This window comes from Watersipora subatra, chromosome 10 (assembly GCF_963576615.1).
Source record: "Watersipora subatra chromosome 10, tzWatSuba1.1, whole genome shotgun sequence".
Lineage (NCBI taxonomy): Eukaryota > Metazoa > Bryozoa > Gymnolaemata > Cheilostomatida > Watersiporidae > Watersipora > Watersipora subatra.
In genome coordinates, this window is record NC_088717.1 from 54,123,015 (window position 1) to 54,149,733 (window position 26,719).

General features: G+C 35.7%; 2 protein-coding genes across 2 annotated transcripts in view; both read right to left on the reverse strand.

Moving 5' to 3' along the window:
* Nucleotides 1-26,719, reverse strand: part of LOC137405864 (uncharacterized) — a 405,083-nt gene that overhangs the window by 86,297 nt on the left and 292,067 nt on the right. The gene's annotated exons all lie outside the window — the stretch shown is intronic.
* LOC137406480 (uncharacterized) lies at nucleotides 241-21,721 on the reverse strand. Its single transcript, XM_068093063.1, has 6 exons — nucleotides 21,441-21,721; nucleotides 8,030-8,168; nucleotides 5,315-5,438; nucleotides 4,910-5,075; nucleotides 3,080-3,227; nucleotides 241-872 (listed from the first exon to the last, which is right to left on the reverse strand). Exons 1-6 carry the CDS (start codon nucleotides 21,615-21,617, stop codon nucleotides 592-594), a joined length of 1,035 nt encoding a protein of 344 aa, XP_067949164.1. The 5' UTR covers nucleotides 21,618-21,721; the 3' UTR covers nucleotides 241-591.

Below are 26,719 nucleotides of genomic sequence, written 5' to 3' on the forward strand. Positions count from 1 at the left end.
AATGATATATCAATAATTACCTTGACATCTGGTGTACAAGCGTGAAACATATCTGGTTTTATCTATAAGTTATAGAATAATTCATTTTAGATTCAAGTCTAGATTTGGAGGATAAACTTGTAGAGCCTGATAAAAAGAGCTCCTGCATCTTTGGACAGTCTGTGACAAAATATTGTGACTCGTGGATTGATACTTGACTGCATTCATTTATTCTCCCATGTTTGCAAACGACTATTTGTCCACAAACTATATAAATTCAATCTTATACTAAGTATTCAGAAAAACGATACTCTGAAGATGATGAATGGCTGCCACACATACAATTATGGTTAAGCACACACAACCAATTAAGTAGGTCCAAAGCTAGTAGGCTTCCTCTTAGCAGTACAAAATGTTTCAGTTTAAGCTAAAAAACCCACTGGCCACTTACAAACAACTGCATATACTGTAATTGGCATATCTTACCAACAACACTATATATAACAGTTTCAGGTGAACACTTTGATACTTTTGCATAAAAATAGACAATAGGCAGCTGTGAGCAGCAATATAATAAAAAATATAATCAGCGCTCAAGTTTTTAATTCATCTCTATATTTCGATCTGGTCCAATTTTACAGTCACTTGCTGTCCATTGTCAGAACCAGATTGGTTCTGCTTCTCTAATGTTCTCTGCTCTTCATCTATGGTTGTAAAATCTTGGCTATTTTTTTTCTTCTCGCTGTGAATGTCGTAGCTGCAATCGTATATTTCGACTAATCCAAAAAAGATGCCAAGGATATTTTTGACGAGAAATACTGATATTGATTCGTCATAGGTGGCAGCCAGGTAGACTCTGATAACCAGCAGAGGAATGTTGAGAAGCATGAGTTCTACAAACAAACGGAATATCATCATACCTGCTAGGGATAATAGTACACAATCGATGACCTCATTCTGTAAGTGATTCATTTAAATAGCTTGTGGTTAGTTTCTAACAAGGGCAGACAACTCTCTACAATATGTGCAGTACTTTAGACTGGTTCACACTTTATCACTATATGTCGGCGTTTTCCTTTCAGCATTTCTTGTCGATTATGCGAACAGTAAACCGAAGGCATCGACGAAGCAATGTGGATACATCAGAAAAGTTAGCAGCTGTAAAACCTTCTCGATATTTCGCAGAGCATTGACGACCGCCTAAACAATGTGAACCAGTTCGGCGATAGTAAATCACGGTTGCTGATAGCGTGATTCATTTATTTCTGTTTAAAATAAATTCCGTGAAAACAAAGAGGTTTCTTCACAAAAAATTTTAAAAAAATGCGAACACTGCGTCACAAAGTATTTGCTGATGCAAACGCGGATGGGTTTGTGATAATGTGAACATTGTTATCATCAATGATCATCGAAGTATTGTGGCATCATTGTCGAGATACGACGATATAGTCTGAATCGGTCTTTAGTTTCGATACGTAAAACAAGTGAATATTAATAATAGCTTAAAAATGTCTGTTATTGATGTAATTGCTAAAATGAAACTGTGAAGCAACCAAATGAGTTAGCGATTATTCTCTCTCTCTCCCCCTCCCCCTCTCCCCCTCTCTCTCTCCCCCCTCTCTCTCTCTCTCCTCCTCTCTCCCTCTCTCTCTCCCCCTCTCTCCCTCTCCCTCCCCTCTCTCTCTCTCTCTCTCTCCCCCCCTCTCTCTCTCTCTCTCCCTCTCTTTCCCTCCCTCTCTCTCTCTCCCTCCCTCCCTCCCTCCCTCCCTCCCTCCCTCTCTCTCTCTCTCTCTCTCTCTCTCTCTCTCTCTCCCCTCTCTCTCTCCCTCTCTCTCTCTCTCCCCCCCTCTCTCTCTCTCTCTTTTCCCCCCCTCTCTCTCCCCTCTCTCTCCCCCCTCTCGGAAAGAGGTAATTGCAGTGTAAAAATATTTTGTAATTTATTCAGCCTTGAGCGCAAATGCAGTGATGGTACGTGTCAACAATATAGGAATGAACGTTGAAGTTTTTCAGTCTGTCGTTATACACTGTTATACACTGTTATACACTGTTATACACTGTTATACACTGTTTCCATGACTCGAATGATGTGCAAGTTTGAGTCAATCCACAAGTTATTCTCATCATGGAAACGGCATAAATGCGCAAGCTAAGCGAGTTTGGCTACATGCTAATCTTTATCGAATCCATCATGCTTGCGTATGATGAAAACGGCACTTGCGAATGATGTACATTAAAATATCATGCAGGCTAAATTTTAAAAATTTCCATTTTAAAAATTTCCATGCTTCAATAGCTTTTGTTTCGTTTTGAGCAGTTCTAATGCGATTAATGTTCCGAATGCTGTTAAGCGTGACAAGGCTGCGTCGCTACTTATTGACCTCTGGGGGTGTGTAATCGGTGAAACAGTCTAGTCTTGTTACCAAAGCGCTGGCGTTAAATACGCATCGCATCGTGCAAATGTGCATTAAAACATTTAATTGCACCGTAACTCAACGTGTGCACAACTCCGAATGCGCACAACTCCAAATGTGCACAATTCCAAATGTGCGTACTGGAAACATAGTGAGTGTCTCGGGTACCTGCAACTACTCCTGTGCACTCTACCACTCTTACCTTTTTCATAATTTTCAGACAAATTCTATCCCTTTTCTAAACAGCCTTCCTCTTTTTCTTTTCTTTGGGACTTCAACATCTAATATCCGTCTAAACTTTCCATTTTCCCCAGTCTTACTATCCAAAACATTAGTACTTATCAATATTCTTTGTTGATACTTTTTCTTAGTGACATAAAAAGTCTAACTCATCCTTACTACCTCCATTCTCTGTCCATCTTGCTGTCAGTCACCTTTTACATCGCAAACATCACTGATATTTCCATTTCACCCCAACTTACAGTCAGTCTTCTATGGCACAACACCCCAGTCACATTTATTTTCTTCAACTCCACAACATTGTTGTACACGCCGCGTCAAAGAACCCTCGCGCTTTTCGCTACCCCTTACCACTAATTACAAACTCCTCAACCATTTGTACCCAATCTATTTTGTCACTTTTTGCAAAAAACGACCATGCTGAAAGCTAAGATTAGTTCATTACGTACCGAACTGTGACTTCCATATCTTCACTCTCAGAGAGGTTATGTGCTTTGCGAAGTGATCAATAAAAAGACTTGTCAGTGACACAGACGGACGAATGAGGTTGATAGTTACTATTGCAAGTACAACATATTCTAGAGCTTTGGGGAAGTCCTAAAACATAAGAAGTGCCATGGTGTCAGGAGCGCCAAATGATGACAAGTGTCAGAACTGGTGACAGGTGTCAGAACAAGTGCTAAATGTCAGGACTGGTGCCACATGTCAAAGCTAGAGCTTAAAAAATAATGAATAATATAAGTATTTACATACAGCATTAAAATGCAGTATATGAAACCAAGTAAGAACTAAATTATATGTACAAATTAAATCAATAAAGCAACAATCAACAAAAAGCGGTTTTCACTGTTATTTTACAGTAGAAAAACGTAAACGGAAGTGCAGACTTTGCAATGGATGGATTTGTTAGTAGCATGAATGATAAAAAATATCATGGGTAACTTACTCTGAGTTACATTGTACATGTATATAGTTTAAATTAACTTAATTTGTACCTTTTTATACATTTCTTTGCATTTCATTTTTTAGCTCGCTAGATTTTGACTTTCAGTTACAAAGTTGTGAAATTTTTAAAATGTTGGTAGTTTTCTGTTAAAAACTACTTTGTATGCTCAAGTGACCACAACTCAAAGTTTGACTGTACATGTGAGCTAGTTAAATGCTCGGTGTTGCAGTAGTGATAAAAAAGTTTTTGCACAGCAAAATTAATTTTTAATTGATTAAGTTAACTATAATAAAACTCATGTCCGTCCCTCTGAAGCCAGCACTAAGAAAAAAGTCGCGTCATGATTTTTCACACAATCATGATCTTCAAGTGTGCTAGCTGAAGTGCGAAGCGTGTTAGAGTAACCAATCAGCAGGTAGGTTATGCATCTGCCAATTAAATACTGGCAGGTGTATAAGTATGTGCAAAATTATTCCATAGTACTGTCAGTTGGATTTGTAGTGCTTAGCTCATCTGTCTTCAAAACTGGAGGTTCTAAGTTCAATTCTAGTGCGAAGCGGATTTTTTGTAAAATCCTAGATTTTATCGCTATACCTGGGCGTATAAATGACAAACGACAAACACTGAAATTTATATATATATATATATATATATATATATATAGATTATCATTGAAGATGCAAGTATTATTCACTTAATGACGAAAATTTTATCCTTGGCATGAAAACACAAAACAGCCGTAGACTAGCTGCCAGGGCACCTAACCTGTGAACAAAAAGCTGGGGTTCAGTTCGCGGAAAGGCCACTGGTGATGACAGAAAGATATATCTGAGCTCTACCAAAAACAGAGTTTATAAAAGAATATGTGAACTATGTATTACAACAATATTAAAAGGATTTCAATCAGTTGTTATTGGTAAACACTAGTGCATCCAGATCCGAAGTGATTACAGCATGAGTAAAAGATCTGCCACTATAGCAAAAGTTACTCAGATAATGAAATTAACGAGTTCACAAGACATAAACACTTCCGAAGCTCATATAGCTGTTAATCAAACCTATAGTATTAGAGTTACCCTCTCTTCTGGGATTATTTACAATTTTTCCTCCAACAACTTTACATTAAATGCAGTTTTTTGAAAATTATGTAAGAATTTAAAAATATACAATATATACATATCTATAAATGATGGGAAAACTCAAGATTTTTTAAACTTCTTGCAAAATATTATTATTAATTTATTCAGGAAAACACAAATCAAAATTTTTTATTTAAAAAAAAGTGAATAATTTTTCAAACACGTATTAAGCATATTGTACAAACAAAACTTACTGCATGGTTCTCTTCAATGATCAACAGAACGTCTAATATGTCTACGGTATCAAGGACATCTATTGTAAATAATTTAACAAGAGACATAATAGATGCCCTCCGTGCTAAGGACTCATGGTTGTGGTGATGTCCCCATGTGAAGAATATGCAGATTATAGCAGTACCACTACAATACAAGGAATTAACTAGATGTCTTTTCACCTCACTTGCTTCTTTCATAAATAGATATGACACATATGATAGGCTGAATAAACAAAACTCATGTGAGGCTGTGCAATGACAAATTATATTAGGACGATGTTTAAAAAAGTTTCTAACTTGATATGAGCTGATTCATTTCAAATAGCTGTAGTTTTGGAGTTATCTGTTTTCACAAGGTAACAATCAGATAACAAAAACACTTACCAGATAATTGATTTTAAGTCAAGAATTTCTGATTTTTGTTCAAGGTCATGGACAAATATATCGATGACTCTAGCGCCTAACAATGAGCTGTAGATCAGCCAAGCCAAGGGAGCATACGGCAAACCTAAAGTAATAACACAAAATAAATCTTTAATGCTATTAGCAGTCTCGCTAGACAAGTGAAAGTGTAGCAAAGACTGAAAGCAGTGCAAAAGACATGGGAGAAAAATACGACCATAGTTGGAAGAGACAGACCAATAATGGGCTCGCATTGTCTGGAAGCCTGTGAAATTATGCAACTCACAAACATTTCAAAAACCTTCTAATACTTTGAAGCATGGACTTTGCTCAGGACTTCAAATTTTTGTGGAGTTGTCTTCTCATCAGATTTTATGCCCAAGAAAACATTGCTGCGTAGTTTCGCTGTGTTATATTTATTTCTAGTTAAGGTATTATTACAAAATCATGGTCCCTTTATGTGTGATAAATTTTCAGTCCAATACCGAAGTTACAAGTTGATTAGACTTCTAATTCTCGAGATATCGTCAACATACTGAGAGCATTTTAAGCTGGCTGAGAAATGAAAAATAGCTGTCAACAGGGCATTAGTTTCTAATGAGACACTGATTGAAATTCTTGATAATGAAGGCCATGACATAGACCAGGGGTCGGCAACCTTTTCCAGTCAAAGAGCCATTTAGACTCGTTTTCCGCAGGAAAGAACACAGTAGGAACCACAAACTCCCTTTGATATTTTTAATAAATAAATAAACACTACATGTAACCTTTTTGCTTAGCTTTTAATGTTTTTATGCCATGTTTACACCATAAAACGAAATGGTGTGTTATGTATAATCATTTAACTGCTGAGAAAACAAAATTACACATTTGCAAAGAACAAAAAATAGTTTTGGCCGTTTTATTGGCGCATAAATTGTTATAAGGTGTAGGCTCACTACCTGCATTAGTGTTGCTGTTTGTCAGTAGTGTTGTTGACGATGTTGCAGTCCTACAGTAAGTGGTTGGCCAGCCTAATTACTAGATCACTAATTGTTTAACCCGTTTTTTGACATAATATTTGAAGGTATCTAGTAGCGATCTGGCCTTCTGGGCGAATCCGGTAGTAAGTTTTTCTGCACTTTTATGTTAAAGTTAAAGCCATGTGACAATCATGTGATAAGGTACTAATAATACGGAAATAGAACATAAATAATGACGCATATCAAGCGACAATGTTTGATTTATCACCAAAATTACATTTTTTTAAATTTATATTACAAAATCTTGTGATAAAATTTCTAAAGTTTTATGAATTACTTGGCATATGGTAGAAAAGGAAAAGAATCCAAAGTCAGAGGGAGCCACAGCGAGGGGATGAAAGAGCCGCATGCGGCTCCGGAGCCGCAGGTTGCCGACCCCTGACCCCTGACATAGACAGAGCTAGAAAGCTTCTTTTCTTCAGCGAAAAGAGCTTCACACTAAACCTATTTGATTTTTAATCATAAAAAAATATACATACTTTATCCAATTGAATGTACATGTACATCGACAGTTACTATTATATTTCTTTCAAGGCATCAATTATTTAAAAGAATTAAAAAAAATCTATCAATAAAACTATTTGCTTTTCTATCTATAAGAAACATGCACCATCTATCAGGTTAGGTGTCCTGCAATCATTATGTCTCCACAGGTACCATAAACAAAAACTATTCACTCTATTTGGCTAATGTTATTTTATTGTTACAAGATTAGAGATTGTTGTTAGATGTTACAAGATTAGAGCTCTAAAATGGCATTCAGTTCAAAAGGAACTGTGCGAGTCCTAGTTCTTTCAGTCAATAGAAAATTTGTAATATATACGCTCCATGATCAGGGAACCCGTTTGTATATACAAGGCTAGGCTTGAGTGTAGCAATGACGAGTTGGCAAGATATAGAATGGATTTCTTATGGCTGTACACCTTCTAGAGCCAAATTTGGTACCAAACCATAAAGTTTAATGAAATATACAGAAGTATAAAAATTTACAGGAGTATAAGATATGCAATGAGTAGAAGAGATACACAGAGTGAAACTGTTGGAGGAGCAGCAGGAGGTGAAGTATGAATGTTAGAGTTCAGGTAATCCATGCTTCTCACAAAACTACTTTTAAGCATAAAAAGCTATGAATAGAATTATGCGTTTTTTGATAATCAACATAATTAAACTTTAATTAATATATTACTACATACATTGACATTTAAATATCTGAAAACCTAACATTCAAAATCTCTCTAAAGAAAGCTTTTTTGCTTTCACTTAAAATAGTTACTCACAACTAACTAATCAGATAAACATACTGGTATCTCAAAATAATGTTTATAGTTCAGAGGTACCAGCAGTCTAGGCCTACCCGTACTTTATAATTACCAGCATCTTCTATCTATGTGCACTCTGAGAGTGATTTCCAGATTTTTCTATTACAGTTATACGCTTTATAGTACGTTTTTGTAAAAACAGACGGTCTTGAATTTAGAACTACTGAGCAATAAATAGTCTCAAGATTAACCCTGCTTTCTGTCAACAAGTAATCCTCACTTTTACCGTTTCAAAGTCAGCGCCAATTTTAGTCATGGTTTTTTTGTATTTGAGAATGCCAAAGGATACCTTTTTATGAGTGTTAAAGCTAGTTTTGTAGTCGTAACTGCATGAAAATTTTCAGATTCCATCTGACCTTTAGCGAATCCGCTCTCTTCTCCGTGTTTCTTAGATACATGTTCAAGCCGCCATTCTTTGAGGTAGAAGGATACAATGAAGACGGCTATAACGGCAGCATCAGCAATAAACCACAGAAACAGCAACTTGTTGTCATACTACAAATATCAACGAAAGGGACACTATACTGAGAGGCTTTCTGGCTGTTGAGATTTTATATTTTGGTTTGATTATAAAGCTAGCATTAAAAACATTCCATCAATTATGTTTGTATACTAGATGAATGCCTAGCGTTGCACGGGTAATAAAAAAGCTTTTGCATAAAAAATTAGTTTTAATTGGCTAAGATTTTTACCCAATAAATTTGAGTAACTTAAGCTAGTCTAAATTCTTACGGCAATAAATCCTTGTTCATCTCTCTAAAGCCAACATTAGGAAAAAAGCTTGCATCACGCAATCGTGATTTCACACAATCATGATTTCACACAATCATGATCTACGATCGTGTGAGCTAAAGTGTGCTATTTTAACCAATCGGCATTAAAGATTGGCAGGTACATAAGTATGTGCACAATGATTCCATAGTTAGCAGACACATATTCTAATGGATAAAACGCCTGTTTGCAGAACTAGAGGTTAAGAGTTCAAATTCAGTACCTGTATTTTTTTTGCCAAGCAATTTTAGTGCCTGGAATTTTTCGTTCCAAAAACTTTATCGCTATAACTGGACACACGAATGACAGACCAACAAATGACAAACACCGAGATATATATAGATTGAATCACATCATTCCATTGTCTTGAGAAAGTGAAAAACCCTACACAGTGATAATCATGGGACTACCTATATATATGCCATATAGGGTTTTTTAATATATGGCCTAGCTCCCTCACGTTGCACCATACATAATATATTTGATTAAAAAGTTTTTATCGATACTCTGCAAACAAAAGTATTTTCAATAAATCGAATATATTTATTTGGCACCCATTTTTATCCTATTCCGCAATTGACAATAAGGGCCCGCTAACTAAATATTAAGACGCTACTAATACTCCAGAGACCACCAATTAATTTCCATATAGCTATATGTATACATATGTTTAAAAACCATTATAAAATAGACTAAATTTTTCAACAAATATAAACATAATTTTTTAGAGACTTTATGTCATAATGTGCAGATACTACTCTGTTCCACCAAAACCAGGCTAAAACGGTAAATATTAGTTGATATTTAATAATATTTGTGTGAATAACATTCTTATCTCTTCATTGATGCACATCAATGCCATAATTCATTTCAAAAATACTTGACAAACAATAAATTTATAACAAACAGTGTGTTTATTTCAAGCAGTCTAATAAATACAATGACAATTGTAATATCTGTCAGCATGATAACAGTGAGCTTATAGATGCCTGAATTGTGGTTTAAAAAACTTTAAAGGCACTTGACTGCCTATTGAATATGCTAGAATTAGAGGATGGGGTAATCTGAGGGAGTCCATCAATAGCATATATGATTAAGTTATCAATTATTCTTCACTTTTTTAAGCACACAAACTAAAAACACAAACAAATTAAATTTCATCATAATAAGCATACATTGATTTGAAAGCAACAACACATTGCATTTACACAATAGCCTATTTAAAAGATGGATTAGCGATATGAATACATGAGAATCACATGAAAACCGTAAAGGTAACAAATATGAAAACCAGGTGAATGCGTTTACTAGCATTTGTCTTCATTCAATGGAGCGCAAGCCAACCACTCTAGAAATGCCCATTACAAAATAGACGCATCACTCTATAAATAGCGACATTCATAAGGCCCAGATATGTGAAGCAAAAATGAAAGGAGAGCTGCTTTTAATGGGTTCATATTGAAGATTTTACTGACCGATTGAAACATAACTGCAACGATTCTTCACAACTGAGTTACTTCTTAGATTGTCTCCTAGCCTGTGCACCAGATATATTAGCTAGTTGAACATAGTACCTTCAATCAGCAGGTTTAAATTGAATTTTTAATCATGTAAACTAGGACGGTTCAGCAACAGAACGGAAAAGCAAATGATAGCCTGAAGTTCTCTACAAACAACACACTGGGCAGCTAGAATTCTTTTCATCAATTTACTCTCATCTGTTCATCTTTACGTCTCTTGTCTCCCGTTTGTAATATTTGATTTCACAGTCTTTTCTTTTCTTCGTTTTTCTTTTTGTTTGTTTAACTAGGAACCAATTCGTTCATATTTCCTTTGTAGATTCTCCAGCCATGTCTCTATCCTCTACACCTTGCATGATGGTGTGGTACACCTTGCCATACCCTCATACTGTAGACCATCTTAGTTCACCCGTCACGTAATGTGATGACACTGTCAAGTAGTTGGATCAGCAATAGAGTTGCTTCGATTCTGGTATCTGTATCGATACGGATGTTATCGGTATAAACTATCATGCATAGAATACCTTAGAGTACATGTATTTTAACCTGTCATACTAGCATTGATCATAAGCTACAGAGTTTTCATTGCCTGATCAGCATCAATAGAGCTGATACCTTTTTTTTGTTTTAGTCATAATGTAAATAATACGTGTTCTGTTTCCATTGACAGCAATGTAATTACAGCCAATCACAAACAAGAGAAGTAGGAAATTAGTGTAGCAGCTTCTATTAACTAGCATTACAAAACTAATTTGGGCAGGTGATCTATAAAGTTCGCTCTTCTCCTAACGATAGATTGTTTTCTTTTGTGTTCCCTGCACTAATTTGTTTCCGTCTGCTACTATCTATACGTTGAATTTTGAAGTTCATATAAATAATTATATGATCTGCAGTAATTACATGGAACAATGATTGCTCTAAACATTCACAAGGAAGTGTGATTGGTGGTAAAGGGAGACTAATCCCGTTGTTACTGTAAAACCTTTATTTGAACACCACCTTTATTAGAGCGCCACTTTTATTTGAGCGCCACCTTTATTTGAGCGCCACCTTTATTTGAGCGTCACCTTTATTTGAGCGTCACCTTTATTTGAGCGCCACCTTTATTTGAACGCAACATTTGTTTGAGCGTCATCTGAGAACGAAGTTCGCTTTTAAATCCAAAGCTTGACGGTTTATTCAGCAAAACATTGAAAGCGACACCATAGAAATAATTAAGAACTGTATCCAGCCGATAGCTTTTACTTTAAGTAGTTCCTGGTTTAACTCTGCCTGATACTTCGACATACAGTGAGCCCTCAGGATACGATTACCATGATGTATGGATTTTCACCTTACGAAGTTGAACATGATGATTTTTTCACCTCACCATTCGAATCTTATTTTATCTATTTGAATTTAACAAATTTTCACCTGAGTTCAAATTTGGCAGTCAGTCGACTTATTATGTACCAAGACTCCGAAATGCTGTTCGCCGAAAATACTTTCACAGTGCCTGAAAAAGACATGATCACCGATCTTTCTCAGTCCAGAAACTCTTATGAGTAAAACGGAGATAGTTTCCGTTTAAGACAAGTAGAAAAGTTGGAGTTGCAATCCCTTCTTACAAGAGCTGAAAAGGTCAGATCAGAGCTGTATACCTTCACAGAGTGCCGCAACCATTGGAAGAGAATATGAGAGCGAGCTCATTTCCAAACAAACAGGCTGCTGGGCTCACTATTTTTATAAAAGTTATAATGGAGAGGCCGCAACATTAAATAACAAGTATTACTCCCATTGGCAGTCGCTCTAAAATTGATTGTTGCATCATACACCATTTGAAAGAAAACAAAATTGCCTATAAGAAACTACTAAATTTTTTGTAGAAATGTAAAGTAAATGCAAAAAAGTGAGGTGTTGAGAGCGAAGTAAGAATATTCCATTAGAGATCAGTATGTTGATTGGGTTTGTTTGGAAACAATCGTTTTTGTTTCCAGTTTTCATCGCGGGACTCTCTAGGTTAGACAACTTTTCTTAACCTTCTAACAAAAATCCACTTTGATACGAAAACAGCATCGTTCAGGCTTTTGGCCGAATTACATGTAGATAGAAAAAGATTTAAGACAGGATCGAAAAAGATTTAAACACGACCGCTAAAAGCTATTGTGAAAGCGAAGATGGAAACTGATAATTAATAAAATTTTAGTAACAAAAAGTGTGAAATACAGTAGAATAGTTCAAACTACATACTAAAAATTAGCTTTAAGTGTGTGCGTTTAGTAAGCTATACAAATACAAGCTAGTAAAAATACAGCGCCATCGTCTATTCGAACATCACCAATAAATAAATGAAATGTAAAGGGGTTGAAAAACACTGGGCCATGGCATAAAATAGAGGTTTTACGGTAGCTGACACACTAAAGGGGTGGTCACACGTGCGCCGAACCGAACTAAATGACGCAAAACGACGTCGCTCTCAGCTGTAAAAAGTTCGGCCGAAGACATTTCTGGCCGAAACGAACTATTTCGGTCCTGCTCGAAATTTCGTGCCCGAACTCTTGCTTTTATTGGCTGGTTAAAATTTCTAGAATTTCAGCGAGCACGCGTCACATTTCTCTTTATGTGCGTGTGAGTAAAGTTAGAAAAGAAATGGGACGATAATTTTATTTCGTTAAATAAACAACAAGAAGCAATTTACGACAAGGCTCACCCGGAGTTGTGAATGTGTTGCATAAATGTAAGATGTTGCACTTAAGTTTTGCATAAATGTAAGAGAATGAGTGTGATTTTCTTTCGTGTAGAATATTAGTAATGTGTCATACTCATTCTGATGAAGAATCGTTGACTGATTTATTTATGTAAAACCACAGAACTATGATAAAGACTGTTTTTGTTTGTTATGTACTCAGCATAGAAAAACATTAAAATGTTAATAAAAAAATATAATTATGTTGATGGGAAAAGTTGACAAAATCTTTGTATCGAGTGATTTATTTTGAGCAGCTGAACCATCTTCTGATAAGTCTGCTGTGTAATTATAATTTATAATTGTTCCTCAAAGTTTTTTGTTTACAATAGAAATATTTAACTCAAATACATAAAAACTACTAATGAAACCGTGTCCTGTCTCTATACGTATGGTATCTAGGAAGCGAAGTGACTTCGGATGGCATGTGACATGTGCCATGAACTGAACCAGCCTCCAAACCGAACCGATCCTACGTCGGTTCGGTGCTCGTGTGACCATGCCTTTAAAGTGATCTTCAATTGTTAGAAACAGACTGATTTTGTTTAAACTTGTTAGTTCATGCATAATCTTTTAAAATATATACTTTTTTCTTTCATGAACAATTATGTACTATTAGGTAAATTTATATTTTTAATAATAAAATGAACACTTATCTATGCAACACAAAAATATCTGAACCTGTACCTGAACCAAGTTAGTTTTCAATAAGAATCGGTAGATCAGACCGGCACCGTGATTATCGGTAGAACGTGAATCAGACCATCTCAATCAACAAATCTTTTACCAAGCTTGAGAAGCGTCACAGCAAAAGGGTTTGAGATACATAATGGCTGACACTGAAGACTTCACAAGGCAGCATACAGACTGTGCTTAATGTGCACTTGATTCGAGCACTTAGAACCACTTAACTGAATCATGGTCATGAGTACCATTTCCTTATACAAATGAGTAACCTTATATAAATGATTCATTACACGAAATGAATCCTTTTAAAAATGACTTAAAACAGGTAGTTAATGTTAGCGCAAATTTTTACCACATTAATACTCTTTCAGAGCTACCATCTGAAATAAATTCGATAGAGAATCACATTTCGAGGCAAGTTTCAGAGGTGCATTTCTTGGTCCCTTATCATACTCAACCAAGGCTCGAGTCTTAAAGGTTGACTTGCAACAAAATTCACATTACAGTTATTTGGTATCAAAAGATTCACCATGTCTTACTCTGTTGTGTTGTAAGTGCCAAATATGTGGAAATGTGATTACCAGCTCTTAAAAGCTCAAAAACGAAAAGCCGCCGTAGATTGGAATCTGTTTATTTATCTGACGTAGTCATTCCAGTTTGGTTATCATCTTGTCACGTATGTTCTCGCGTGAATTGAAAGGCCAATGCAAAGCTCAATATAAAACTTATCGTAGTACTAGTTTATGACAAACACTTCGGGTTTTACCGAGGACCCCGTATCATATATAGATGCTCGCTACTTTACAGTTTTGTTTCGGCCTGGTCCAATTGGTAAGTCGTAATCTGATCATGTGACCCAATACTTCGCAAACAATATTTGCAGCACTTTTCGATTATCACAGGTAACCAACAGGCTCGTCATGATTATCAGACAATGATATGTACTCCTTTGAGGTAAGGTTAAAATGTTTAATGAATTTTTACGGTAAGCTATAAGATATCATTGCTAAAAGTTACAGCATTACGATGACGATAAAATAGACGCACAAGAACAATAGACATAGTTTTATTGAAGGCGTGAAGTATATTTGTGAAAATATTTCGACGAATAAGATTGCATGAAAGTGTAAACAGAAACCATCTCTCACAACTACATCACATTTGAGCCGTTTTGGAAAGGGAATCCAAACTACGGCGGTCTCGTGGGGCTGCGATTTTCTGTTCGTTTTTTAGCTTTTAAGAGCTTGTAATCACCTTTCCACATATTTGGCACTTACAACACAACAGAGTAAGACATGGTGAATCTTTTCATATCAAATAACTGTAATGTGAATTTTGTTGCAAGTCAACCTCTAACATTTTTATAGCTGGTGCTTTAAATGTTTCATTTTCACTCTGAGTTATCATTTAAGGCACAGGAGTTCAGTTTATATCCTCATAAATATATGACATGAAGAATTTTCACACCCTCTAGCCCAACTATGGCCAAATGGCGGATTGAGCTCCGGATGTGGATCTCTGTAGTTTTTTGTGGATCTTTCAAGTTGGCTGTCAAAAATATTTTTGAAATATTTTTTTAAAAATTTGGTTAAAAAAGATTTTTGGAAACTTTTTTTTGGATTTTTGTAAATTCATTGTTTTCAGCAATGAATTTTGTGAAAAACAATCATGAACAAGTTTCACACATACTCTTCTTTATATACTTTAAGTGTCGCTGTAAGTAGCAGGAAACCGCATTTTGATAGTATTGTGAAATCAAAGCCCACTCATCATTTTTCTCACTGATATCAGACCTATTTATCACAGCACATTCATTCACTGATTTTTAGTCCAATTAAGTATATAAACAAAGTTTTTAAAATCGTATTTGATGCTTTGTTTTAAGATGTACACAAATAATTGCATGTCTATATGTGGTAAAAAGAAAACAGCGCATTTTCAGCTAGTTGTGGATCTTTAATTTGTCAGATTTGACTGTAGCGGATCATGACCAAAATCATTTGGCCATCCATGATCTAGCCTGAATGGTCAGATGCATATATATATAGAGCATATAGAGTGCATAATGATAAATACTCTCTTTAGTTTGTCTGAAAAGGTACAATATTTCTTTGCAAATTCTGATAAAAACAACAAAAACCATTTAAGTTTTACCTCAGGATTTTGTCTAACTCATCTCGAACCCAACTTGAAAGTTCCCCTACAAAGAAGAGTACAACATGCTAGACACGTCTAGTTGTAGTATTTTTAAAGGCTAGACTATAAGACTCGGTGTGCATATCCTAGACTTTTGATGACACATTAACCCCATGTACAAATTGTATACTCAGACTGTAGTTCATCATCGGTCGTTACAAAAGCACTGCTCTATCGATTGGTAAAGTGAAATACCAAAGCGAATTGTACTTTTGAGCAGCAAGTATACTTCCTTTCACAACTAGAAAGCATAACCTCATACGACTTGACTACAAAAGAATGATATTAAAAAATAGACCAACTGATCAACTCTCAACTGTCTTGAAAGATCCATCAGTAAATAACAACTACACTCGATATTACTCGCTTCCATAATACAAATAAGCCTAGAATCATCCAAAGTCTTCATCAAAAGGGTCAATAACGGACTATGACAAGAAGCTATAATTATCTTCTAAACCTCCTAACTCTGACAAAGCTTCATGTATTTGTGATTTCCAGGTTATTTCTTGAAATTACATAATACTATAAAATTGTTAGTGAACGCTCATCTGACTGGAACTTCTTCAGCAAGTCAGTAACCTCAGCAAGTCAGTAACCTCAGCAAGTCAGTACCCTCAGCAAGTCAGTCTGCTCAGCAAGTCGGTACCATTGAACTCAAAATCCCTAGAATGGCAAAGGTCATTCGCGATTACAGAATTCCGGCCGACGCCATGTTCAGTTAGCATTTGAGTTAATTTCATTGTGTTCAATGTGAGAAAGAAATCTAATTTCAGATTTAACAGCTATGGAAGATCACGAATACACCGCTAAATTAAAGGAACATACTACTGAGATTACTATTAATAATTTATGTAAGAGACAGAAGGGTGTAGGTGCACAGTGCTATTGCTATTCTATGAACTGCAAAAAACCGCAGAAATGGACTTTCAAAGGAAAGGGCATGACATTTCACAAGTGAGTCACTTCTACTACTAGTTCTATTACTATTGCTAAAGTCTATGACTACTACTAGTTGTGCTACTACTAGTTAGTACTGCCACTAGTTAGTTCTACTACACTAGTCACTGGGTGAGTGAGAGGCGATCAGTGTCACTACTGAGTGTACGAGTTTGACTGTATGTTGTCGGTGATTAGATAAATTTATAAGCTAGTGTGATTTATAATAAATCACACTCACTTTTCACTCACTAATAAATTTATAATTTATTGTCGAGTGAAATTTTACTTCCTTCAGAACGAAGGTTTTTAATTATTTAAATTTGGAATTCTTTATTAGGTATATTAATATTTTGGAACTACAAACCATTAGGTTATTTTTAAATATTGTAGTGTCTATAATATTATTTATTGTTGTACCTGGATATAGCTAGTAGTAAGGCGATAAGAGTAATAATACTATTGTTATTACTACTGTTGCTGACTAACTACTACAGTTTCATTTTAATTTTTAGATTTCCAAACAAAGCTGAGAACTCTCTTTATTTACAATGGTATCACAATCGCAGAAGAGTGAAGAAGCCTGATCCTTGGGCACTTATCTGCAACGAACATTCCAATGATCCATGTTTTGACAGAACAGGTTAAAATGTTCGACTGAAGTCATTTAAAGGTAATATTTTTTAATGTTGAATGGTGCTTTTCAATGTTGAATGGTGCTTTTCAATGATTGAATTCAAAACAATATTGTCAAGCACAGTGCTGCAAGGTTGTTCAACTTAAAGTAGATATATCTAAAAAAAATTCAGAAACCTCAAACAGCATGCAAAACAGTGACAGCTGCCATGGCACAGCAAGTGCTTATGAATATGTCTGCAGCTTAGAAGATGTTGTGAATTTCTCTAATAATGCATCTGTGGCAATGGCTAGTACATCTTGCCAGTTATTGCCAGTCAAATTGCAGTATTTCTGCAATTTGTTTGTTGTCATTTCTATTGAAATAATCTCATGGATGCTATCCATTTTTGAGTCATGCTTGATTAAGAAATTTTCATTAAGCTTTATGCCTAAGATGTGTGTGAATGACTTCCAGTGAAAAGTGCCACATTTTCATTTTACATTGCGATATGGTAGCATTTTGACCTGTTTTATTCTCGCTTATTTTATTAGTTGTATTGTTGTATCTTGAGGGTACTATGTTTATGTGAATAAGACATTCATTTTTGTTGATTTTATGTAATTGTTATAATTGATGCTTTTGTTTAGGTGGTTAGAACAATAATCCTACTGTTACTCAGTTTAAGGCTACCTTTCACAAACTTATCAGCAAATGTGGTGCAAAATCAGATGCTGGTAAGACAGGTAATGTTACTGCTCAAATCGAGATTCTCATCATATCGGCTACTCCAGAAGTTGATCAGTTTGTGGAGCTCACAATGATTTCAGATGTCAAATTTTTGTTATAGGTAACAGTATAGTCTACTATATAGATGGCTACATTGTGCAAAAGCCAACTAAAGTGCTGTCGTGACATTGGCCGTCAGTCGCTGGTTACCACTAAGTCAAGTATCCAGTACCAACATCTCTATACTTGAGCTATAAAACAATGGATGATTGGTGCGTCCATCAGACGGTTTCATCAGGAACCTGCTAGTTGCAGATCGATACTTTCGTATTAATACAAAGCCAGATCCACTCCATTGTGTGGTATATGTTATCAGTAGTGTGAGATCTAGTGATGTGCTATGCCTTGGGGAAACACCTTGCGGACACGGCAGATGGCATATCCAACCACTGCGTCATTGATGAAAAACCTTTTTCAGTCGTTTTATGATCCCCGACAGCATCATTATGCTAAAACCCTACATTCAAACTGCAAGGTGCATCTTTGTGGCCTAAAATACTAAAGTAGTACTTTTTAAAAGCCAGTAACAATGTAATCACTGTAATATTCATCTGTAGCTGTTGTTGTGCTGTTATTTCTAATCTGATTTAGTTCTAAGAAACTCTGATGCACCTTGGCTCAATATTCAGTGGTATACAAATCTCCTTTTACACCGCTTCTGTAACGTGTATGTATAAGTTTAATCATCTGATTACACTAATGCCTGCATTTCCTTGTTTGCATTATTTTGATTATCCTCTATTACAACTGTTTTTAATTTCCATTTACAGTAGCTGTTGCAGTAGTTTATTCCATCTTTTACAGATACTGTATTATACATATCATACATTCATAAGCTATTATCATTTAAATCTTGAAAACGGTTTCTGTTTTGGCAGCATATGTGTTGTTTTTATCGAAATACTTCACGTGCTAAGTTTCTCCATTATGGTTCATGCATATGTAATATAATTTTTAGTATAATGGAACAGTTGTTATTTGCCTGGATATATCATTTGCTGGGTTTATGCATCTGTAATACAACAGTTTGTATGACTAATATGGTCCACGAAAATCTATTTTACATCTACTTATCATTTATTATATCCCACTCCATATGTTATAAATAGGTTTTCTTTTATCAGGGCACTCTAAACCTTGTGTAGGAGGAGTTTTTGTTAACACCCAGCTGGAAAATAACTATTCAACATGTATGTTTCTCTCATTTTTCACTATTTGCTTACAAACGGAACTAGTATACGATTAGCTCTCCAATATGACACATGCATTATGTATCACTATCAATGTAAAAGTCACGTGATTGCCATTCCAGGGGTTTTAAGTTCAATAGTCAGTACCCACAGAAAGTCAGTATCCTCAGCAGGTCAGTGCGCTCAGCAAGTCAGTGCGCTCAGCAAGTCAGTGCGCTCAGCAAGTCAGTGCGCTCAGCAAGTCAGTGCGCTCAGCAAGTCAGTGCGCTCAGCAAGTCAGTGCGCTCAGCAAGTCAGTGCGCTCAGCAAGTCAGTGCGCTCAGCAAGTCAGTGCGCTCAGCAAGTCAGTGCGCTCAGCAAGTCAGCATGTTAGTAATATTAAATTTGTTACTGAATTGTTTTGATTTTAGTGAACAATACAAATGGCCATGAACTAACTTAGTTATTAAGCCTCTCCATTTACCCTTGTATAGTTTTTATTGCCCTTGTTTGTTTAGTGAACGTTTCCATTGTTAGAATAGCTGTATTTACTTAGGCAGCGATTGGTAAAATAAAGAATAGAAAAGGCTGTTATTGCTTAACAAAGTAACTGTCGGCCGGTTTATGTTACACTTAGTTGACCTGCAAAAATGAGAGTATTGAACGATACTTAGAAGTGAATGATTCACAAGATTGCGTAGGCGAAGAACAAGAGGAGCTAAAAATATGTTAAAATAATTAGTGCATTTATTGCGACATGACTAAAAGATTGATGGGAAACTAAACGTAGGCATCTCCAAACACCCATACTTTATCTACTGTTCACGACACAGTGCAATACGACTTCGTAATAGTCTCAGCTATTAGTAACACATTTCTAGATAAACACGCGTTCAATCTTGTTATCTCTTTCCCTCTAAAATGTGCCAATTCAAATCATACAAACACTACTCAAGAGTGGCACCTCCTGCATTAACACCCCAAGCGGATAGTCTACGACAACGCTTGTGTTGGGAGTTATGTTTGAAACAAGCTGAACGGTCAAAGAACCACCTCACAAGCTACCAAATATAATAAAATTGAAATAGAGAAATATTTATAATTTCAATCTACTTTGAGGATTAGCCCTGCTATCATTTATCAAAATTATCCAAGGTTAAAGGTCATGCCAACTAACCTAGTTACATGCTGAGCATATGATAACTCTACTATAAAAAGGACTCTACTAACCCAGAAACATAGTTTAGCTGTAGGAGGAAGGCGCTGTTTAAATTATACTAATGGTAAAACTATTTAGGTGAATCTATTCTGCACCATCATGACTATACATGTATTGCTTTGTCACCATATCAACTATGAACAAAAATATGACACTAAGCGTTAAAAAGTAGACAAAGAGCTGACAATTAACACTCTTTAATATCTCTATGGATAACTCTATGAAAACTGATAATAATAAAGCATGAGTTCATCTGCTTATTGTTCATCTCATTGGACTTTCTGGAAAAGGCACCTAAGCAAGATGCATCACTATTTTTTTTATCAATAGTCCACCATCAGCATTTGTTAAGGAGGTCAGTATACACAATCACAGAAATGACCCTGAAAAATGAAAAGGGAGAAAGTTCGCCTACCTACCAAAGTATTACAGGTTTTGGTTCTCGTCGAATATATAGTAATAACTGCCAGAGCTATCTGATGTTCGATTCTTCCACAAAGTTATAAAGCCCACTTCTTTTTTCAGACTTCGATAAAAAAAGAAGTCGATGAAATGCTTTTAATTGGCTAAACAAATTATTAGCGAGCACAATTCTAGCAGCTATTGCGATTATATAGTCCGAGACACATAAAGTGACACGCAAGAAAAATCTTAACGCAATTCGCCATAGTAAATACGATGTAACTGATTTGATTGTGCTAAAGATAGCGGCGCGTTCTACAACGGAACTCTTACCGCTAAAAAGAAATTGTTATTATTAAAAAAGAAACGATTTGTAGCCATGGTGTCCAAACGATAAAGAACCAACAATAGCGCAATCTAGGCAGTTGCATTGTATGAACTATGTTGAATTGCACTGGGACATTTATTTTGTGTCGTAATACGTGTCTTGGACTATACTATTTGCGAAAGCTGGTAGAATCGGGCTCGCTAGTAATTTGTTTAGCCAATTAAAACCGTTTTGCCGACGATTTCGGTGTGCATGCACAACTCTGACAATCTTGTGAATTTTGGCTAAGTGATTCAGTGTTTTTCGTTCATTACATGATTTCGGTCGAAACCAACGAAAAAATCGGCGCGTGTGGCCACACCTTTACACAGTACATCTTCCCAATGCATGCTTACTGGAAACTTACCGACTGAGCCAGATGGTAGTTGAGGAGGGTAGCCTGAGTAATCACAAGCAAGATGCATATCACTTGTGTCGGGGCATTCCTTAGCTTCCCCAAAACAAACCGTCTTAATGGGTCTTCAGCCGGCATCGTCTCATTGCCAGGGGCCTTCTTCACAGCTGCTAAAAACCACGAATCCATTTTATGTCTATGCAGACTTTGCGGAGCGTAGTCGAGCGCTTTCTTACAAAGCAGGCGTGCGGTCTGTTAACAACTGATTCTCGTCCACTCGCTTTTTCTAATCTTAGGGATTAGAGAGATAATCAACGCTATTTAAACGCTAGCGATAAAGGCGGACCATTCGATGACTAGACAATACACTAGCAATCAGCCAATCGCCTGAGCCTTTCCTGGCTATAACCTTGGAATGAACATAGAGCATACTCACAGTGTAAGGAAAGATCAATCTTGTTTGGATCAATTTATAACGGAATCCAATTACCTTGCAGGTGAAGCACACTTGTTATACATGTATAAACATCTGGAAGGCTTCCTCGGTTCACTAAATTGATATTACTGACTGCTATAACAAGGCCTTCTTAACAAACTACATAACTGAATGGCTAATCAATAAGACTAGAGACTCTGATGGCCTGAACAAACGCCTGTGTATAGCGGTATGTGTGCACTTGTTCTTATAACAAAGACATAGATCAATACAACGACCCGCTCTCATCATTACCTTAGCTTTTAACCAAGAGCTATTATACACGTACGTCAGTAGTTCATTGGTCAACCTCGAACAGTTGCAGTTTCATTTTGGGAATAGATTTCATTAAAGATGAACTTCAACAAATTTTTTGTAGATTCTATTCTAGATCTATATTCTGGCTAGATCTATATTCTAGATTCTATTAGGCAGTATCAGTGCTTTTTTATCATTTGCGGGTGCTTTTGATGTTTGAGGTGATCTGCCCGCCAGGATCATCCAAGATTGAAATTGATAAAAAACTTGATGGCGCTTAAAACGTTCAGAAGCTCAATATGCACTGAAATGACATCACTAGTTTCTCGGCTGCCTATCTCTCAAGTTAGTGATGTCGGCTAGTGCGTTGAAGCGTTGCTCGTCCTTATTTGGTCGGACTCTGCAATTATAGATATCATAATCGCTCTTTCACTTGAATCTGAGCGTTTTAACCGCAATCACGTTTCGTCAATTTTTATCTTGAAACATTAGCTGGCAGTCAGATCAACTCAAATATTAAAAACAATCCCAAATGATAGAAAAATACCAATAATTTCTGATAAAATCTATCAAAACTTTGTGTAAATTCATCTGTAGTAATTCATTTATGAATAAATTCATGTCTCTTGTATGAGTATTTTATTTAGCAAACATAAACACAGTTCCTCGAAAGCTAATGCCTCTGCAAACTAAAGGTCTCATGTTTGTGAGTGTGGTCATTGAGCTCCTAAAATACACATGCGGATTCTGTCAGACTGCTAATAAGCACTCACTATAGCCTAACACCCAATTACAGAGTATTCAATTCCAATATAAACACGTTCTAGTTCTTCAACCCTTCATAGTGACTTCAATCGCCTCTCAGATGAAGTATTTATCCAATCAGTCCTCGTAGACCATTTCATGGCTGAAGCCCTAGTTTTTATGCTTTCGGTTCACCATCTGCCATACAATAGTCTGCCTGCTGATTCCATATTGATCTACACAACAAAAAACACCGTCGAAATCACCTGTAGCCCTCCATGTCACCTCTTCATATTACTAAATTTTTAGCCAAATAATGTATTATATTTAAATTGGCTTGCAATAATAGCTTCAACTAACTGAGATATTTCATCTAGGAGCTTCCTATTCCATAGACATATTTACCTTTATGTAGTAACCCAATCATAAAAACTTTTAAACTTTTACACGAATAGCAGGTATTCCCTTTGTCAGTAAGAAATGATCAAGTACTCAACTACCAAAAAACAGATGAAATAGAATAAAAATACAATTGTATATGTTATAGGCTTTACTAGCAATAGAGCGGAACATTGAAAGTCTCTTAGTAAAACTATATGTAATATTTCACTTGCCATCATGAAACATATTTTAAACAGAAATGTGCGAGAATTTTGACAGCGGGACCATTTCCATTACAATATTAAACCCATGTCATCGCTACCTACATGTAACGGTAGGCTAAGCTTCACAAGCTAGGCATGCATCACCGGGTATGCTTTAGTGAATGAAATGCATAAGAGGAGGTGAACCATGAAATGTTGTAAAGTAGTTTTCTCAGCACCCTTGTGACATTTTTTGTTAGAAGTAACAATTTAAAGATATTTTTAGTTGCTGAAGTAAATACAGCAATATCTTGACATACGAGTGTCCTAATACATGAGAAATTTGAGATCCAAGGAAAATTCCGAGCAAATCTTTGCCCTGAAATTCGAGACAAATTTGAGATACATGCATACAAGACGGTTCGCAAAGCGTCTGCTAGATGGACGAGTAAGTGAGAACCTGCTTACAACGACAGCATCGCTGGTATTTCTAGTCGGGTGAGTTTGAAGTTTGTTAGAAAATAGGCACCAGAACACGTTGGCTATTGGTCACGCTTTAGCTTTTTGTGTCGACACTCGTGTGCATCATTTTCGTAACGTTTTAAAAGGAAGACAAAAGCAAACATCCCTAGATAGGTTCCTTTTAAAATGAAATTGAGTCATAAAGCGAGAAAAAAAGAGCCAAATTGGAAGAGGAAAATTAATAAGATGAAAATGACACAAAATCACAATTAAGTTTGGTGCAATGCAAGAGTAAAACTTATTTTCATTAATTTTGTGTTACATAGTATCACGGAAATGTAGCGCGCCGAATAGTGTAGCGCACCGAAGCTCTCTGCTTCATCTCTTGCACATATCCTATATTCTGCATATAAGCCGACCCTATAAATCGTAACACGCCGTACGCAACTATCAAAGCAAAAGGTAGCGCAATTGGAGCAGCTTTTATAGGCTTGGCACAAAACGTTTCCGATTGGTGAGTAGTTGCATAATTACCTTATCGTGTCTTCGCTTAATCGAAAAGAAACAATCATCGGTTTGCATTGAGCAAATGGAAAACATGTTTCTATCTCACGCTAACCTTAATTTCGTTTTGCAAAAACCCTTTTCATATCTATTTCTTCACGATGATCAGACACATTACAGTTACATAGGTTTCACAAACTGTTCATCGATGGACCTCTGATAATTATTTATTGGGCAACAGTAGCTACAGCGAGTATTTATTTCTAGCAGTAATAATAATGCTGTAAGCTATAGTAATTGTGGTAACTCACCTGACTCGGAACATTGGCCTTTTTATGATATCAGATGATATAAAATTTTATGTTTATTAATTTGATCAAATGCTATAACAAGTTACATGCGCGAATGTCAAATATTTGGTTCACCAAATATTTAATTGTGTATAGTAAGCCATGCTACTGTAGAAAACAATCTGCAAATAAAAGGCTAACAGTTGCATGTGTAGCATGGTGTGAGTTGTGTTTGTTGAAATTAAGTTAGCATAATGCCATTTCGTTTGGTTTCAATTGAAGTTATGTGCGTATAAAGCCAGACTCCTTAGTTTGGTAACTTTTTGCATTCTAGAACTGGCTTATATGTAGAGATACACAGTAATTTATTTAACCACTAGTTCCAATTAGAGAGTCCTAAAAATTTGAAATATAATCTTGAGGAGATTGGATTTTGATAATGTCATTAATCAGTGTCAAGAAACTCCTTGTCTAGCTTGAAGCTGAGCACCTCATAAACCATAGACATATTCTCTAATACTATTATCAAATCTAAGTATTCCAGGGGCGTGAATGACTCACTATGACCAAGCACTACTCTTTTGTAGCCAAACGTATCTTGATTGCTGTATCCATGTTATTACTAACACTCAAATTTCATTCAAGAAATTATTAAAAGCCAATCTTGGGTTTTTTAAAATTTAAGTTGAATGTTCACGTATTCATTTTCTACACAAATTGAAGCATACTTTTGAAATGCTTTGTGGCTTGCATGAAACATTTTGAGTTCTTTATCAGATGACTATAATTTTGGATCAGGCCCATGCAATGCATAAACCTTTAGCAGGTTGATAAATCCCAGAAATATCTGTCATGGTAACTCGAAACTTATTGAACAGTTGGCGATACTTGGCTTTGTTGTAAATATTGTTGAACAAATCAAAATCTTGAGCTCCGGAATTTCTAATCTATTTGTGCTAATATCTTTTTACTTTTATACGTGACATAAAAGTTTGAAATTGCTTTTGTAAGCGATAGATTTCATGTAACATGATTTTTACTTCAACCATACAATGCAGTTGGCAAATTTATATTGCTGAAAATAATATAACATGGGATTATCATACAATTGATCGACACCATCAAAGGTCGTTATTACCAATCGCTAAGGTGAGATCTCGGCGAACCTTTCAGTAAAACTAGAAGATATTTTATTTTGTTTGTTTACGGCACAATTTTAGTCAAGTTGTAGTAATCCCACGAACAAATGAGCAGAGCGAATGTTTGAGCGTTTTTATGATAAATGCATGGGCACACAACTTACTAAAAATTATTCATCGACAACGTCGAAACCCTTTCATCGAAATCTTATCAACAAATTTTCCATTTTTTTTTGTAGATTCGTTAAAGTGTAATAACGATACAAAACACATACAAACCTATTGAAACATGTTACCAAGTCTTTGAAAGGTTACCACAAAATCTTAAAACTAACCCATCTGATCGGATTATACATAAATAGACAGATTAATTTAGCCGAAAATCGTTATTAAAACTGGCCAAGCCTTACTTTTATCAACATTAAGACCGGCAAACGAAACGCCGAGCGACAGAAAAGAGAACAATTAAGTCGTGCGCATTTCATGAAAAAATAACGTGCACATTTCACCAGTCTATAGCATTGTCGAATTGGCGACGGTTTCTGTAATTAGCGTAGAAGTACAGCAATCATTTCTTTTTTGCCGATTTCAAAGTAACTGACATTTTAAACACTTTTGAGTACTTTGGTATTTTAACTGATGTCCAAAGCAGTGAAAGTAAAGGAAATGGCGATGATATTTTTTTCTAACGATTCTAATGAGATTATCACAATATTTAATTATAAGTTTGGATATTCTTCTTGATATTGTTAGCTATGATGTTTTGAAATGTAAACAAAACTGTGCATCGGTTTTCTATTATTACTGTATTAATAATATTGGTTATTCTAATAAT